General features: G+C 42.6%; 1 protein-coding gene across 4 annotated transcripts in view; it reads left to right on the top strand.

Annotated features, from left to right (window-relative positions):
- LOC147193710 (glutamate receptor 3) overlaps positions 1-19,110 on the top strand; it is a 50,545-nt gene extending 31,435 nt beyond the window's left edge. The window contains exons 9-16 of one of the 4 annotated variants that reach the window (XR_015103060.1): positions 2,869-2,976; positions 4,620-4,826; positions 6,797-7,170; positions 8,091-8,289; positions 10,913-11,160; positions 12,871-12,985; positions 16,056-16,170; positions 17,576-17,724. Coding sequence is in view for 3 of the 4 variants with exons in the window: in XM_086130977.1 (XP_085987103.1) it covers positions 2,869-2,976; positions 4,620-4,826; positions 6,797-7,170; positions 8,091-8,289; positions 10,913-11,160; positions 16,056-16,170; positions 17,576-17,821 (1,497 nt within the window). In the remaining variant the exon portion in view is untranslated. Of the gene's footprint in view, positions 1-2,868; positions 2,977-4,619; positions 4,827-6,796; positions 7,171-8,090; positions 8,290-10,912; positions 11,161-12,870; positions 12,986-16,055; positions 16,171-17,575; positions 17,825-17,909 lie in introns of those variants that run through there. The other 3 variants (XM_086130977.1, XM_086130976.1, XM_086130978.1) reach the window with 3 other exon arrangements.
- Positions 19,111-19,327: the final 217 nt, after the last annotated feature.

Here is a 19,327-nt window from a genome sequence, read left to right as displayed (position 1 = left end):
CTCGCTGAGTGATTTTACCTTTGGCCCCAACAAAGTGAAAATTGTTTCCACTTGCAACACCTAATATGCAACAACAAATAGCGTGCTAACAACCCATAATGCTAATTCTGAACGCGTCGTGTCTCATTGAACAGGTGCTGAGGTACGAACAATGTAGAGCATGCTCGCCGTTGGTATGCTAACGTACAGATGGCAAACTGAGTCGAGAAAACGTCGAGACAAATGGCTAAAGATTTTACATTGTGCCCTATAGTCAAGTATTTCAATTGAGAATTTATCAAATTTGAACGTGTTAGCAGTTGGTACGATAACATGAAGCACACTAGCAGACTGAGTACAAAAGGTGCTAAACTGGACGAATACTGTGAATACTTTTACAGCATGCCCTGGAGTCAAACAATATTCTAAATAAAAATAGATAAAAGGTGAAAAAGTGAATATGCTGCTCACATAAAACGAAGTAGCTAGCTTAACCTTGCTAACTTGATAAGCTCACCATCAGCAATGGCCAACAATGCGTGTTGACATACGTATTAAAAAGTGAGCTCAGTGAGCAGGTCATCTGGACTTTTGATAAGATGGTTGACCTCTCTCTCCCTCTCTCGATGGACTCTGTATCCTGTCACCACGTCCATCTGTTCTCACCAAATGACCCATTAAAATTCAACGACACGAAATAGCCTAGTTCCCGACGCTCCAGGAGCACATTATTCTCCCGTCCTTTGTCCTTTCGAATCCTTGACGACACTGTTAAATCTGCTGTGCGCACGCGTGGCCCACATTTACTTTGGATTCGAACGAAGCAATAACTGTCGCTCGTTTATTGTCGGCGAGACGGTAACAAACAGTCAAGTTTTTTTTTTCCCTCTCCCTACCCAGCGTTTTTCCTTTCTGAATTCTGATTGTAATTTCCCCATTGCGGGACAAATAAAGGATATCTTAATCTTAATCTTAAAGACGTCAACCGTGCGACACAACGCCGGCTGGGCACTGAGTGTGTCGTCGTGGTCGAAAAGGACATGTTGTGTGTCGCTTAAAGGACTTGCACTCGGTTTGTCAGCAATTTCCGGATTCTAGATTTAGAATAACGATTGCCCAGTGACTGACCGCAACCCTAACGAGGATAAATGGGGTTAAAAACAACAACACGACATGTACATTTGTAAAAAAACTAGACGTGTCAATCATAATGTAACATGCAATGATTGATGGTTTACTGATGCAGCAGTTACGCAATAATCGGTATCATGGAAGAAAGCCATCTGCAATAAATCACAATGTCCATGGAAACAGAGAAGGACCACCTGCAAAAGCGCACAAACACCAAATGAAATGATCACTCAAATCATATTCATCTGTTTATATTTCCATAAATTAATAGTCTAGATTATTTATTCATTTATGTATTTTACAGACGAAAACTACATTTCGTTAGAACTGAACAAAAGGGACAGTTATTTGGACTGCTGCTTTTTTCAGTCATCTCTGTATCTTGTATGTGTACGTTTGGATGTTTTTAAACGTTCAAGCGGACTTCAGAACTCGCATATCCACGAACCAGGTAAGATGCGACTCTCACTCTGCATAGCATGAGTGGAAGAAAGCAGAAAGTCTCATTGGGGTTACGTCACACCCAACTGAAGTGTGAAGTGTGTGCGTTATATTATTAGAGCAGCAAAACATGAAGTTTGTCTTCCTCGGCCCATGCTGCTTTCTGGTTATGTAAGAGATGATTTGCAGAGCCGCGAATAGCTTCCTCCTACTCAGCTGACGCGAGGCCCAGGTGAAGTGAGCGCCACCACAAACCGGCTCGCTTCATAATGAAATGATCACCATATTGTGCCAGCCGCAACGATAGTATCAGCATATTGGAAAAATATGATGCACGAAAGCCCACGATGCAACTGAAGAAGTGAAAACTTCTTGGAAAATCGTGCACTGTGAGCACAGAAATACAACACAGTGCAATAGAAAATACTCTTTGCTCTTACGTTACCATTTAAAATATGATTGAATGTCAGGCACGATTGTATCCAGGTACCTTTTTTTTTTTTAAGAAAAAAGAAAATATTACAAATAACATGCCAATGTAATTCAATTACTAAGAGGGAATCATTTTGCGTACTCTTACCTATTCACTATCACTCAAAATTTCTTAAAAATCATTGAAAACAAAAATGTGCATCGCTCTCATAATTACTGTAAAACTATAGTCCACTGAAAATGAAGAGAATGTGTCCAATTAATGTTTTAGTTTTTTTAAATCACTATCGCCGCAACAGTCCATTTACATGAAGAAACATTGAGTAGATCTATTCAAGATGTTAAAGAATAGAAACTATTTTTTTAAAGAGCAGTTAAAAAAAAAATCTAAGATGGAAAAATGAAAAAAAACAGAGGGTGTCAGGGACTGTACATGAATTCAATTTAAAAGCAATTAGAATTTCGAAAAAAAAAGGAGAGTGTATTTGAGTCTGGCAGGATTACAAAAAAAAAGGTATTTTGAAATAAAAAACATCAGGGGTGATAACCTTACAGTTTCATGTCAAATGTGAATTGGACTTTGGAAAGTATGATATTATTACACGATATCCGTCAGTAACGGGCGGCTGAGTATTTGTTCGGACAAATTACCCCTCCCGTGCGATAACATCCAGTCCCCTTTGGCACAAATACAGTAAGCGCAGCTACAACCATTAGACACACCGGCAAGCATTCGGCCGGTGCCGACAAAAATTTCCATCCGAGTGGGGACCACTGTTCTAAGCAATAAGACGAGATTGGTATTTTGTCCTCCCACCTGCAAGGAGTTGTATGGTGTCTTTCTTCTTGTTGTAATAACTGTCACCGTCTGTGTTGTTTTTGCAGATCGGCTACTGGAATGAATATGAAAAATTTGTATATGTAATGGATCAGCAGGTCACCAACGAGTCGTCTTCTGTGGAAAACCGAACAATTGTGGTCACTACTATTATGGTACACTCCCAAGCAGGTTTTAAGTGTTTGACCTCAAGATTTCTGCCACTCAAGGTCAAGGTGTCCATTGTTGCAATCTGTCCTGGGAGGGTAGAACGATTTTCTTTTGAGTTGCTTTCCATCCACTCACTACATGTTGAAACAGTCGACTCACAAAGAGTGTTTCAACTGTACCCGTGTGGGTGTCAAAGCATTTTGGTTTTGTTATACTCCAGTGGGCTGTTGTAGTAGTGACATCACAATAACGGCATTGGTAACGATAAGATTAGAGATAAACGCCCATTCGCATTCAGTGCCAACGTAAGTAACGGTGTTTCCGTCTCATGGAGTAAAGCGGTCAGTGACAGAGCGTCGACGCAGCCGATTTGAGAGGACATAAACAACCAAAGGTGAGCCCACCCTTGGTTGCTTATCACCTTTTTTGCCCCTCAAAATCTTCAAGTTCAGTACTTCAAGAGTAAAAGTAGTTCTTGTGCTCGTCAGTAAAGACCAAGTCACAGCAGGTGTGGAATCATCAGGCCTCTTTAAATGTAAAATAAGGTGCGCCTTATCTTACATTTAAAATCATGGCCTCGTCTTACTTCTGACTTTGTCTATTATGTTTGCATCCTAGGCAAATTCAGAACATGTTCTCAAAAAGTCGCAATGTGAAACGTCAACACATTATTTTTCTCACTCCGTTTGTTTTTTTTTTTGAAACAGTTTTTACTCTTTTTATCATCTCTTTCTCATCTTTCCGACATCCCACTAATCAATGCCATGAAAGTATCACCAGAGTTATGAATAACACCTGTTAAAATCAACAACAAATGACCTTATGACATTTGACTGGCATGTACAAAGTATTAAGATATCCTTTATTTGTCCCACACTGGGGAAATTAGCACATATAAAAAATAAATATACAGGTACATATATAAATATATTATATATATCTACTGTATATGTTCTTTTTAAAATCTACTGACGAAAGCACGCTTAAAATGATGATGACAGACTGACAATAATATTTTGGTTTGGCTTGAAATAATGACTGATTTACAATGACGGACGGGTGCCCAGGCGGCTGACCAATGACGGACTGGCAAAATTGACTGACACGCCCACCCACGCTCTTCTGATGCCCATTGTGATTTAGGGCACTTGAGCGCCTGCAATGTCTCTTCTGTCACTGACGTTTACTTTATGAACTGGAAAAGTGCCCTGTTCAGCTTGCCCTACACCCCCCCCCACCCCAAACCCACCCCACGCCCCCACATGTGCCATGCTGACCAAACCCCGCCCTCCCACTAGGTTGTAGCTCTAGTATGAGGTTCGTATGAGGGACCCCTTGATGTCCTGCTTTGTGCGCTACTCTTTCTGCTGGCCCATTTGGCCTCTTTACTGCAGCAGCGGCCCGCTTTATTTTGATGTGTGTTGACCACCCCCATTCACCCCCACACACATTGCGTGGCTGGAAAGCGATGCTGTGTGATTTTTGTACACCGTGCGTGTGTGTGTGTGTGTGTGTGTGTGTGTGTGCGTGTGCTGGCTTGCTGTCGCCCCTGCAGCATGCGTGCATGCCTCTGTGTGACCGCTGAGGTCCAACAGTGTGATTGTTTTTTGTTTTTTTACCGTCAACTCAAACTGTGTCTGATTAACAGGAAGCGCCATATGTGATGTACAAGAAAAACTATATGCAGCTGGATGGGAATGACCGATATGAAGGCTACTGTGTCGATTTAGCGTCCGAAATTGCAAAGCACGTGGGGATAAGATATAAGCTCTCGGTGGTTCCGGATGGGAAGTACGGAGCCAGAGATCCAGAGACCAAGACGTGGAACGGGATGGTGGGTGAACTGGTTTATGGGGTAAGTATCAGTTCAATGTACTCGACTATTTTAGCGCGGTGATTCCCAACGACTGTGTCGGGGCACTTGAGGGTGCTATCAGAGATCATTAGGAAATGATCTAGTTTAATTTAATTCAGTCATAAATTATTATTTGCTTATTACGAAAAATGTATTTCTTCATCTGTCGATACCAGTGACAGGCGGAAAATAAATGCTCTTCCACTAGATGGCAGAAGATACAATTAATCTTTGTGTACATGTGTTAGCATTCATAAAACAGAAAATTTGCATTGCGTTCTTATTTCAATGTACGTATATATTTTTTGGGGGTTTTGTTTGATGGCATTCGGTGAGATTTTTTTCTAATCTCAAACAATTGCCTCGGCTCATCAGAGGTTGGGAAATATTGTTTTATCCTCAACTTGGATTGAAAATTCACTACCATTTTTCATATAACTGCAGTGGGACCTCTAAATTTGACCAAATTGGTCTTGAATGCTCACCAAAGTGCAAATAATGGAAATAATCTGTTCCAGGGGAGAAACAGGAAATTTAACATTTTAGCATTCATGTACTGTGTACTTCAAGGTCATTCAGTCTGAGATGTTCCACTTGAATGTGTGCATGTGAAACAAAGCACTCTTCTGATCATTGCAAAATTGCCAAAATGTTGTTGCTGAATTTTCTTTGAAAAGATTGTGGCCTGCTGAATATGAAGTAAAAGCCAGCATATGAGAATTAGACAAAAAAGCTTTGCCAGCCATGTGAAGGATGCGAAAGTAAGGCATCGATGCAAGTCAATGATTCTTTAGCAGAGCACGCTGCACTTCTGAAAGTAACACACTTTATAATACGAAGGGCAACTCTTGGCTGCCACGGCTTGGACTCGAAAACGAGATGTGAATGCTTTTGTGAAGCTTTCACCGCTCGCGTTGTGTAAAACGCATAAGTGTGATTGCCGGGGGTTCGAGTAGAGGTGAAGCTAAAGGCTGATTCATATTTCAAGGACTGCCCACATAAGCTCCTCCACCCCTGTCTTCCAACCCTCTTACTTGATTCATAATGCGGAGTTGGATCGAGACAAAGACGCCAACCAACACAAAATGCTGGTGACTCATCCCACCCAGAGAGATCTTTTCTCTAGTTTTTTGTAGAATGTTCTCAGCTCCCGCATTTCTCCCAACTGCTTTATGCATGAATTGCCATTAAAGTTGCCGATGCGTGCTTGCTCATTAGCGGGGCTGGCGTGCAACCTATTTGCAGCCCTGGAGTTTCATGGCTCAGACCGTTGCACTTTGTTTATTTGAAGATTTACACTTTCATCCTTATTATCGTATCGGTCTGAAATAGTTTACCAATCCCTGCGACATCAATATTGATGATGTATTTGATTAAAAAGGAATGAATAGGGAAGTGTAGATAACGCGGGATAAGACACCAAACACTTACCGAGGCACATTTCATCAGCTAACACAACACTTCCTGTCGGTGCTATTCACACCACTCCTAGTGCAGACAGACACTAACTTTAACATCTCCCAGCATGCTTTGCTGCAGTTACAAGTAACACTTGTGACGATGTCATGCCGCTTGAATATGTTATTTTGTACAGACAGGGTGTAATATAGTTTCAGTGGTGTTTGCAGTTGCGTATTGAATTACTGTTACTTTTGTTATTAAGTTATAGCGACTTGGGGGTACAACGGCCTGCCGGTATCAATGAATGCACATTTGTAGTACATTTATACGAGAGGGTGGTAATAAATTTACCGTAAATTCTGCGAACGCCGATTTCAAAACAGAGCCGCTAGCCGGAGGAAATTATTCTGGCCCCAAGCAATTCATACAGCGACGCAGCCCACCGGGGAGTCACGCAGGTGTCCAGATGACCTTCTCGGGGCCTGTTTATTAGTCGAGTGCAACGTCAATATCACGTTGAGTGTCTTATCGTTTGCTCTAATCCACTGTGCCTGTTCCCGCTTCCACAGAGAGCTGACATAGCAGTGGCTCCTCTCACTATAACGTTGGTACGAGAAGAAGTGATAGACTTCTCCAAGCCCTTTATGAGCTTGGGCATCTCCATTATGATAAAGAAGCCTCAAAAGTCCAAGCCTGGTGTTTTTTCCTTCCTGGACCCGCTGGCCTATGAGATTTGGATGTGTATAGTGTTCGCCTATATCGGCGTGAGCGTGGTGCTGTTCCTGGTGAGCCGATTCAGTCCTTACGAGTGGCATCTGGATGAGAACGATGAGGCCAAAGACCCTCAGAGCCCCCCCGACCCGCCCAACGACTTTGGCATTTTTAATAGCCTGTGGTTCTCGCTGGGTGCCTTCATGCAGCAAGGATGCGATATCTCGCCAAGGTTGGTTTGTCGCCTTCCCTCTCCGCCGCCTCTCATCATCTCTATGCATTTTAGAGTCTCTTACATACATCTCCATCCTGCCATGGTGCATATAGGTTATTTTGGGCTAGCGTCCCCAGTACTAACGTCATGCCTTACTAAACCCGGTCACACCCTCCGTCTCTGCGCATCTGCCGGATTTCAAGCCGCACGTCAGCAGCAGCAGTGCATCCTGCATCCGCAAAATAACTTATATTCACCATGCTGAGGGCTGTAAAATGCACAGGGCTCATTTCATTGCAAAGTCCAACTAATTCCACGTGAACTCTTGGAGGGCTACCGTGTTTTTGCTGCATGTCCCATTTTACGGTCATCAACTTGGTGCATATAACGCATTTCGTGTGGGGAAAGCCGATCGTCGCCTCGTAGTGATGAAGCGCCGTCAAGTGACTACATCATGTGGCCATCCAAGTCAGGTCCTCCCCATCCATGACTCCATCCATCTCTCACGCAACGTCCCCGACCTCTTCCACAAGGATTCTAAAACCCCGTAAAATGGATTTTTCTGACAATGAACAGAGGAGAATGATGTACCGGCAATCGTACCTAAAGCAAGTAGACGATCAGCAACTTCATTAGTGAAAGAAGAAATGGTGGTTCCTTCAAAAGATTGCTTTAAAAAAAAAGCATTTCGCTGGACATGAATGATGCACTGTAGCGCAATATACAGCTAGTGCGAATTCACCGGATTGCCAGTTTAAACTCATTCAGTACCAGCCAATTCTGGACCAAGTCTGAAAAGACGTTTAAAAACGTCTTTGGGAGTGAATGAGTTAAGAGACTATCTCTGCCTCCATTAGTCTGTGAAAGGAGTTCAAGCAAAACGGCGGCCGTGTCTCGGTGCTCTTACGTCTCCCATCCGCTACGCTTCCTCTTGCCAGGTCACTCTCAGGCCGCATAGTCGGAGGAGTGTGGTGGTTCTTCACCCTCATCATCATCTCCTCCTACACGGCCAACCTGGCCGCTTTCCTCACCGTGGAGAGGATGGTTTCTCCCATCGAGAGTGCCGAGGACTTGGCCAAGCAGACAGAAATCGCCTATGGGACGTTAGACTCAGGCTCCACAAAGGAGTTCTTTAGGGTAAGTGCTGGAGTCAAGATGTGGAGTCATCAATAACTTCATCCATAAGATTACAGTTTCTTTTTTAGAAGCGTGTCATATCTTATGTTGCGTGAGCCGTTATGTCACAAAACAGTACCATGGAAACATCTTTCCAGTCTGGCATCCAACTCTGAGCCGAGTCTATATTTAGCTCTCGCCCGAGATGTTACCCACCTACATAGATACAAACTACGGTTTCATTAGACTGATCGTTGCTTGGCTCTGCAGCATTTTGAGAAGTCTTGCTATCGTTCCTGAAATGTACATTTACATTTACAATGTACTTATGGGAACATTGTCAGCCCCACTTGGATCAATAAAAGCAGCCATAGCCCCCCCTGAGAGAAGGCAATAGAGGAACAATTTCCCTCAGGGAACGCGCTTGTTTATTTAAAAGTGGAAAAGAACGAGTCCGCGTGTGGCTAAGGCGTGTACGGCGCCGGTGTCTCTGCAGCCCATTTTTCAAGGTGTCCAATTGTAACAGCGTTGGCTGAGCCGAGGGTCTGAAAGCAGTGACATGGAGCAATTGCTATGATTAGTGTGGAAGAAGGTCGGCGCTACCTCGCCGCGCCCGGCGTCTCTTAAATTTAGGGAAAAGATGCGACGGCTCGCGTCGACGGTGTGAATTCACCCAAGCTGAACTGTTTCCAATAGGAAGAGACTGCGTGTAGCTTTTATCGCCTCATGGTGAAACTTTCTCCTTCTCCCGTCTCTTCATTTTGGAGTGAGTTCGCAGTAAAAATTGATTTTATTTTTTTTTTTCCTTTTCTTGTACATGCAAAAGCATGCAAAATCCATCCACTCACTATAAAGGAACATCAGCTACTGTATGCTGTGTTCCATGTAATATTTGAGGGGGAGGAATATATCTGACAGGCTTTCTGGTGAATCATCGAATTAAATGCTTCTTTTGGAGAAGATCTCCAAAATCCTTTGCAGAATGCTTCGGAAGCATTTTGGGATTTGGCTCGTCTGATTCAGATTTAAGGGGTTATTATTATTATCATTATAAGTGTGTCACTGACAGACTTTTCCCTCACTCCGTGTTGTTATATTGAATTAAAGATAAGTCAATCTATAATGGATCCAGCTAATATATTTAGCGATGTGTTTATTAAGGCATGACTACATCTTTGAGATGCCTCAGATGGCTGCCAGCCACTTGCATAATGAGCAAACTTCCGTAGAGTCGCAATAATAGGAGAAAAAAAAATGCCGCTGATGTAATGCAGAAAAGAATAAATGTCTGACTGTAAATGTCAGAACTGTCAGCTGCCGTTATTGTCATATTACAAGTGTTTACAGTACGTGAACATTGCGATGATCAAAAATTGCGCATAAGGGCAAGAATGAGTCAGTCACATAGTAGGCTATAGCCCGAGCTCACAATTTGTTAGGTTTGCACTGCTGTGATTTATGTTCCTGCGGTGAGCACCAGGCTCACATGCTCCTTCGACGCAAAATATGCACGGAATAACAAACAGCATTTGAGAGAAACAAAAGAGCTTAATCAGTTCATGATGTCCCCTCTGTTCTTCCCATTATGGCACGAATTCTAAATACGCCGGAGATTCAGAGCGTGGTCATTTGTCTGCCTGTCTGTCAGCCTCGTGGTTCTGGGCGCTCGTGCCAGAGGCAGCGCGGTGACAAACAGCTTCTTGAAGACATTTCAAAGCTAATGAAAAGTTTTCCTCTGAGGCACTGCTTCTTCACTCAACTCAAACAGAAGGTCACATTATCCCACTTTAATGCAGCACCGCTCCCCCGCCATGTATAGCAGAAGTTCACGTACTCCAACGTCTGTAATTTATATTAAAAATGCGTCGTAATTTCACCTGAAACGAACACCCAATATTTTTTGGGAAACAGTCAACACTCTTTTAAACGAGCACTGCGCAAATCGTGAAAAGCTGTGCGGAATTGCCACCTACTCCAAACATGTTGCTCAAGCACCTATTTTGTCAAAATGATACTCCTTAATTCACCACAACATAGTTGCTTCACCACAAAATGCCACAAGAAGGTGACCAAGCACTTTTTTAAATGAAATTCCACAACTCACTCAAACATATCTCTTTAATACCAAGATGCCACAAGCTGGTGTCAAAGCCCCTAGTTTGTCTAAACAATTCATTTCAACATAATTCTTTGGCAACGTGATGGCACATAAGATGCTGTTAAAGCTCTACTTTTGTTTAATTGACACCTCTCAACCCACTTCAACATTGTCCCTTGGAACCGAGATGCCAAAAGGTGGTGCCAAAGCACTACTTTTGTCTGAAATTAAGATCATCGGTCAATTGGCACCACGTCACATGTCACAAGATGGCACCAAAGTGATATTTTGCATTGGTCTAACAACAAACAAAAGGTGAATATGCGCTTGCCGACCTCTCCACTTTTTCCACATTATTGCAAAACTGAGTCATGTGACTTTGGATGTATTCAATTACAAAAAACTGCTGTGGTCATGGAGAAACAGAATGAATTTTAAGTGCAATTTTAAGTTCAGTTAAAGTGAAAACTGTTGCTGTCATGTTTGAGAACGCTTAACCTAACGCTCTTTTGTGTCTCTCCCCCCAAACCCCCTCCCCAAACGCAGCGCTCCAAAATTGCAGTTTATGAGAAAATGTGGTCATACATGAAATCAGCGGAGCCGTCGGTGTTTGCCAAGACAACACCCGACGGGGTCTCCCGGGTACGAAAGTCGAAGGGCAAGTTCGCCTTTCTCCTGGAGTCCACAATGAACGAGTACATAGAGCAGCGCAAGCCCTGCGACACCATGAAAGTGGGCGGAAACCTCGACTCGAAAGGCTACGGCGTGGCCACGCCCAAAGGCTCTGCATTAAGGTGGGTGGGATAATATAACAATGCGCTCCCTGTTGTTATAGTATTCCACCCACCCTGATGTCACCTTGACTCACTCCTCCATTCTCTTCCCCCAGTATCTTGAATTGTTTCGATTCCATCCACACGACGTTCGTCCATCTTCTGTTTTGTCCGTCTGGTTTGACTCTCGCCTCCCTTCTCACACACCTTTTTCTTTTCTTGTTTTAATGTCCTCCATCTTTGCCCTCTTCTTCATCCCCACTTGTTTCTGTGGTGCCTTTGATTCCGAATTGACGTTTTGTTTTGTTTTTTTGAGTTTTTGATGATGAATGTTGAGCAGCATGCTGAATGTTATCTCTGCTAAATTCAACAATGGTTGTCCTCATCCCGCGCACTTCCCGGATACACGACTCACAAAACGTTAGGGGTGTTGAGCTTTCGGGCGAAATTTCAAAGCAAAGCTAAAATGAACGATAACCTTTACAGAGGAAGTCTAAAGTTTGAATGCATGTGTCCGACTCTTGAAGAGTTCAATATGGCAACATTCACAGCAAGTGTTCGAGCCACCAGTTCCTTGATACATTTACTGCAATGACAAAAAAAAAAATTGTCAACAAAGGTCTTTCTTTCTGACGCAGATGATTCACCGATGTGTCCAACTACTGCTGAGGAGGATTTGCCCGTTGCTTTTTTTTTTTGCCTTAAAATAAGGCCTGTGTCCAATTCCACAACTTGGTATCAGTACTCGCCCATCCCTATTAACTCATTCAGTACCAGCCAATTCTGGACCAAGTCTGAAAAGACGTTTAAAAACGTCTTTGGGAGTGAATGAGTTAAATAACATTAGCTTGTACTAAATTCAAGATGGAATGGCACCCAAGTTTTTAAAAAACTGTTACAAGACCCCCTTTCTCTAACCGAAACATTCGTAAACCGAGCTAATGTTTCCCATTCAAATGAATGGAAATGCAGCTCTTTTGTTCCAGCCACAGAACGGCATCGCATTGTGGAATATTGCGGTCATTTTTGGCACTCACCCTTCTGCAGGGATATTAAGATCCACAAAGCCAATATTATGTAACCTGAGGTAATTATACATTTATAAAAAAAATGCTCGTAAACCAGGTCTTTCATAAACTGAGCTTCCACTGTATGCTGTTTCTGTACTTCATTTAAAAACAGAAAAAAAATTCTACTTCCTTGTGGCTCAATTGAGCAACAGTACCTCACCATTGCGAGGTTTCAAACAAAATTTTCTCAGAGGGAAGCGGCCACTGAGCTGACCATATCATCAATAAGTTGCAACAGAGAGACTGGAAGGATCACAGAAAGGCATAGAAGTGGACTGCCTTGGACATTTCCATGGATGGAATACTGAAACACTGAAAAGTAGGACATGTGCATTGAAAAGGTTGAAATGAAGTTCACCTGTAAAGGTTCTAGTGCATTTTGAGGTTCATCCAGAAATTTCTCCCAAAAGCCGAATGTAGCCTAACTTTCTGTGAGTCGTGTCAGTTCAAACAGTGTGACTCTCCATGCCACCTCTCTAAGTATGGATGTCAAAGTGCCTCTTACCTTTCCACGCTATTGCAAATTCTCTACCAATTTGTCCCTTCCGTGCTCCCCTAATGAACCACTGATCTTTAACACGCCTATTATTACTATATTTCCACTATTAGATTTCTCACGGACCTGTTCCTTTTCTTACAAGTTATGTTTTATCGTTTCAAGAAATGCTGTTAACCTGGCAGTGTTAAAACTGAATGAGCAAGGCCTCTTGGACAAATTGAAAAACAAATGGTGGTACGACAAAGGAGAGTGCGGCAGCGGGGGAGGTGACTCTAAGGTCAGCCTCAATGTCACCAAAGTCGGGTGTCCTAAAAGAGAGTAATCGGCAAGGCTGACGTCACTTTCAAAAATCAACGGCGGCTTCATTCTAGATCATTCTTCATCTCAGTTCTCTTTATTTACTGCCGCTGAGATCAAGTGGGAACCCTTTCCTTGGCTCATGAAGAAAGGATAAATGAGTGACGTGTGACTATTTTTGGGTTGTTTGGCGTGTGGCTAGGAAAGACGGCAAGCGTTTATGAAGCCTGCTTTTTCTAACCGCATGCCAACGTTGTTAAGGTTAATATTCAAAACCTCCAAAACATGCGCTCCCCGGCGGGCGCTATAGTTCAGGCTCAGGGAACAGCGTTGTCTTGAGGGGATGAAGCATTACAGGCAAACGTGAGAATTCTAAACAGACAAGTAACGCTCAGCACATTTAGTTGATCTTCACACAAGTTTCCATGGTCACCCCCATGTGGTGGGTGCAATGACACCTGCACAATGACACCGGTGGCCCCATTTGTGCCATTTACACCATCACATCCGTGTCCAATTTCTTTTTTTTTTTGTATAATGCAGTACGGGTACTGTGCAAAAATTATATCTGGCAATTTCTTGCTTTTGGTCAGACTTTACTACACCAGTGCAGTGAATTCCTGTTTCTCATGTAGGATACGTTCCATTACCTAACCACCACAAGTTGGAACAACAATATAGAGAGACCATTTAAGAACAAGTTTAAAAATAATGAATCCACAACTAATCGATTACCAAATTAACTTGCTTCCAGCCGTTGTCACTCCCAGTTGAGGTTTACTGTAAAACTGACCCATAACAAAGGGAATTAAACATTGTATATTTAAACATGAAAATTTTAACCAAACTATACACAGTATTAAAATTCTACTAGCTTAAAGCTAACATGCAATGCCAAACACCATAGATGAGCTCATAGAAATTAGCATTGATGTTACTTTAAATATTCAACAATACTCACAGGTATATACATGTTTTACTGTCAATTACTGAAGTTTAGTTGGGAACCTTCTCAACTTCCTCTTCTTGCTCTTAATTTCCCGACTGTCTCCTAGTGCTGCCGGGCATGTTGTGGCATAATGTGGTTCTACACTAAAGACACAAAACTTTGACTGTCAAGTTAGCATGTCTCCTTATAATAGCATTGCTCAAACAACAAAATACCATGACAGTCTTGGACTTTTTCTGCAGTACTTCTGGAAATGTTCACTACCACAATGTGCAAGTTTCCACATTGTTCTGTGCATATGCTTTTGTTGATGTCACCAATGAGGCTCCGGACAGCGAGCAGCGGTCACACAATAGTCACACCGCGCACCCATCCCTGCTATCCTCTGCCTTCCTTTCAGCTTGCAGCACAACGTCACAGAATGAAATTGCCAAAGAGGAAACGACCCCAAGTCATCTTCTCACCTCTCCCGGCTAAGCATGATACGGATACTCACGGGGGGTGGTCAGGGCGGGTCCTCAAACCGAGCAGTCTCCTCTCGACTCCTACATTGCGCCTCCATTCGGTTGCCTTGTTTCACTTCACAAACGCTCGCGTTGTTTGCCTGGGGGAAATGTATTGTACACAACAACCACTGAGGATAGAGAACATTCATGGAAACCTCTAATCAGTCACAGTGTGGATTTACAGAAACTAAATTCCAATGTGATGCATAGAAATATTTACGTCACCGTGTGATATTATGTATGTCCAATGCTGCACTGGGTCAACATTTACGGGTGTCTGTTGCCTTGCAGTCAAACGAAAGGGCAAAGTTTTAAGGAAAAAAAATCGCGAGTATGTTTGAATGAATTTGCCAGTCAAAAGATTTACTCCACATTGGCAACTCTACTGTGACAAATAATATTCGGTAACCCTGCAGGGTGGGTTGGAATGACTTTATTGGTCCTTCATTGTTTTATAAAATTTGAATATGATCCAGAGAAGGCGGACGGAATTTGTGTTGACATCACAAAAATGAAATGCAAACAGTCAGCTATGTGAACCACGACAGTATGAATGGCCCTTACAGTCGAGTTAGACATAAAATGACAAACGTAGTCACCACTTTTACGAAAATGGCAATAGAACATACCGGCAACTCGCTTCCACTTCTCCCGCACCTAAACACACAGTTGATTGCAATGCCAAGCAGGTGTGCCCTGGAGGTTCCGCCCATCCACCTGTGACTTAAAAAAAATACAACCATCGGCCACGGAAATACGACACAAACATTCATCCATTTTCTAATGTGTTTATCCTCACGAGGGTCACCGGCGTGCCGGAGCCTACCCGAGCTGTCTTCGGGTAGCAGGCTGGGTACACCCTGAACTGGTTGCCAACCAATCCACACATAGATGAACAACCATTCGGACTCACAATCACACCATGGGACAATTTAGAATCTTCTATTAACCTGCCATACATGTTTTTTGAATGTGGGAGGAAACCAGAGTACCTGAAGAAAACCCATGTAGTCACGGGGGGGACATGCAAACTCCACACAGGAAGATAGCATAAAAGGTGTCAATCTTTAGCAAGTCGTGTAACGAGTAGTGAATCATTGACCAGATGGAGAAAATTCTCAAGGTCAAATTAGTTCACCCTTTAAGGTTCGAGTGCATTTTAGAATCTTCTGAGAATTTCACTCAAACGCCCACGAACTCTCCTTAATTTTGAGTGTGTCACACCCCTTTTGCATTTTATTAGTCAACAAAGGGTTCCTGTTTGATCCAGCTTGTTGGCAGCAATAAGGAGCTTTGGAAACCGCAACTCACCTTGAGGAAGCCGTCCGCACTCGGCTAACTTAAGCGTCACAGTCAGTGTGTGCCGATTACTCCAAGCGACACGGGTAGGGTCTGGCACGCTCGGGTATCTAGGTTCAGGTCATACCTAACTTGTGTACTGCCATGTATTTCCCGATTTAGCGTTCCTCGCTACGTGTCACGTCTTGGCCAGCACCCTGCTCGTGGTCGCTTTGCACAGTTATCGAGTCGTTGACAAAGTTGAATAACATAAAATAACATCATCAAATGTTATTTATGTTATTTCCCACGTGAAGCACTCCAGTAAACCTCGCAGTATTGAAACTCAGTGAACAAGGCATCTTAGACAAGCTGAAAAACAAATGGTGGTACGATAAAGGTGAATGTGGAACCAAGGACTCGGGAAGTAAGGTCAGTCGCTGCAGGTCTTCTTATACTGATTGCCCAAAGCAGTGCATTGTGGCCTGGTTGTTCATTTCTGCATCGCTGACATCGTCGCTGCAACTTCACAATGAAACATGATCATGAGTCATGCATGTCCAAGGTTACGATTTTTTACCGTAATTGAGTTACAGCATGAACACACACGCAGCTTTTTGAACTCATGCCATCAAGCAAGGCTGGAATGAAACCATCCTGCTGCTATTTAATCATCCAGGCTGCTATTGAAATGGAATTTATTGGTGTTTGCATTTGCAAGCTCGATTTACCGGCTTGTTTTCTCACTTCCGGACAAAGTCCCAGCTGACTTTTCGATGCCACTTTGACCTCAAAGGGGTGTCTTAAAAGTCAATGTTTTTTGCGGGATTGTCTCAGTGAGAAACAAAAGTAGTAATCAACTGCCATAAGACAATAAGCTCACACTTTTTAGTCCCCATTTATTATTGAAATAGTCATGTTGCAGCTACTAGTTGTAGTAATACAATGTAATGACATAGTAATAGCCAGTGAGCGCATATTCTCTATTAATTAAAAATTTTCAGCTAATAGTTGTAATAACATATCAATATTTTCTCCCATTCATTAGTGAAATTGTCATGTTGCAGGTAATAGTTATAATGTAATTTGTAAGCATTGTAGCCAATATTTGCAATAACAATGTAATAACATCGGTTTGCCATTTTCTCCCATCCCTTAGTGAAATGTTACAGCTAATAGTTGTGATGGCAATGTAATAATACGTCAATGTTCTCCCATTAATGAAAAAAGTCATGGCACACCTTATTTTTGGAATAACAATATCATAGGATGATAAGTCAATGAGCTCATATCTTTTCAATTTATTAATGGGTCGTGTCACAGCTGATAGTTGTAAATACATTGTAATAAGGTAGCGAGCGATCAAACCAATGAGCTCATATTTATGACATAGTCAAGTTGCTGCTCATTGTAGCAACAATGTAAACAGGTGGTAAAAAGCAATGAGCTCTTTTTTTTTTTACATTTATGAAATAATCATGAGTTGTAACAACATAAGAACTGCACATTTTTATGAGTTTCACGGGATACCATTGCAAATGGGGAAACTCACATAAATTGCTTTCAATATAATTGTTTGGCATTTAATAGCAGCAAAATGGAGTTAGTTTGAGGTCATTAACTGAGGGTGTAACGTGTAGACCTGTACGACCATGACCGCCTTCCTTTAAAAAAAAAAAAAAAACAGCAGCCGTTAAAAGACTTCTCTGCATTCACCTTACTAGTTGTTAGTTGTTTACTGCAGTTGTCAGAGTCCGCTCGGATATTAAGAGTCAGCTTTGCAGCCTCATGGTGCCAGTTCCAAAAAAGCCTTAACGGTGGTCTTTACCTCCCCCAGGACAAGACAAGTGCACTAAGCCTGAGCAATGTGGCAGGGGTCTTCTATATTCTGGTGGGGGGGCTGGGCCTGGCTATGACCGTTGCCCTCGTAGAGTTTTGCTACAAATCTCGTCAAGAGACCAAAAGACTCAAACTGGCAAAGAACGCCCAAAATTTTAAACCGGCCCCTCCGGTGAACACCCAGAATTTTGCCACGTACCGTGAAGGCTACAATGTGTACGGGATGGAGAGCGTCAAAATCTAAAGGGTATGGCCTTCATCCATCTGATTTGCATTTTTTATTTCCAAAATGTGTATCGCAAACTTAACTCCCATCTTTTTGCATTTTGCAGAGAGAACAAAGAGGTGCCCAAATTGGCATCAGGATGGGAACGACCACCGTGACACTCGCGCCGGCGTGGTGGACAGTGAGAGGCGTTTTGCGAGGCCCGTCACAAAAACACACGGCCGTGACGCTGCAGGACTTCTCGGGGGTTCCCTTTCCTCTCATTAGTGCCTTACGGAGCATTTGGCGTCGTGGCAATTGACATTCGCTTGAAATTAAACGTGTGGAATCAAGAGCGGAACACCGGAGATGTTCACTTTTATGAACGAGATGAACACAAGATATGGAAACATCCCGATTGGAATCCTTTTGAGCAGGGGTCACCGACATTTGGGCCACCGGTTTGATTTTGAAATAATATGCTCAGATGACCTTTAATTTTACAATATAGTGCGCTTTTAATAATAATTTGTAGTCATTGATGTTTGTTCGTGTGAGCATTTTCAAATGACAATCCCAGGAAATGACAATGTCCTGCATAGAGTACCCCGTTGGTGACCCCTGCTTTTGACATAGACTGTGGTGAAATTTTACGTTGTACAACTGTTCAATTTGGTGAAGTCATTCTCTTGTTTCACTCTCAGATTTTTCAGTGTCATAATATTTAAGATGAGCGTTGATTAAGGTTTAAGCTTTTTTTTGGGGGGGGGGGGGGGGTAATAAAAAGGACATCCTCTCCCGGTATCATTTTTAAGATCGACATGAAGTAACCTAAGTGACTGGGAAGCTGACAGACTGCATTTAGCTGCATTTACTCAAACTGCTGCTACTTTGGGAGTTTGACTTTGTATCACTCGGTGCCATGTTGTACTTTCAGAGGATTTGAGACCATTCATGACGTGATATTCCAAATGCTGACTGGGCTTATGCTTTATACTTTGTACACTCGTAGACGCTGTTCCCGCCTGACTGCAGACTCTGCAGTCGTGAATTTGAACATTTTGGCTCGTTTTGGGTGGAGGAGGTCATTCAGCTGTGCAAAGGCCAACCCACATTTATCGAAACAAGCCTGAGAATGCTACAAGGCATTCGTGTTTGTTTCGCCAAATCCGCTACTCTCCATGGAAGCCAAGCCCAATATTATTTCATCTAGGTTGACTTTAATCATTTGTACTGCAAAGAGCTGCATGCGTTGACACAATGAGCACCGGAGGAGACGTCATCAAGCATTTTACTACATTTCCTTAATAAAAGCTGGTTTGTATTCACCCTGTTTTGTTGTTAACTACACTCACAGAAAATAGATGGGAAAGATGATTTTTCATGGCATCACCGAAGGCCTTTGTAGATGGATTTTCATTTTTGTCTCAAACCAACATAAATCTTTAGAAATCGCCCAAGGGGTAATTAAACTGCATCGGATTAAAAATAAAAAAAGCATTTATCGAGATTAATAATGGCAGAGCAAAGGAAGAAATCATACAA

This window comes from Hippocampus guttulatus, chromosome 15 (genome assembly GCF_054856545.1).
Source record: "Hippocampus guttulatus isolate MCC_2025c chromosome 15, RoL_Hgut_1.0, whole genome shotgun sequence".
Taxonomy (NCBI): domain Eukaryota; kingdom Metazoa; phylum Chordata; class Actinopteri; order Syngnathiformes; family Syngnathidae; genus Hippocampus; species Hippocampus guttulatus.
Note: the sequence above shows the minus strand (reverse complement) of the source record. Positions and strands in the feature narration are given on the sequence as shown.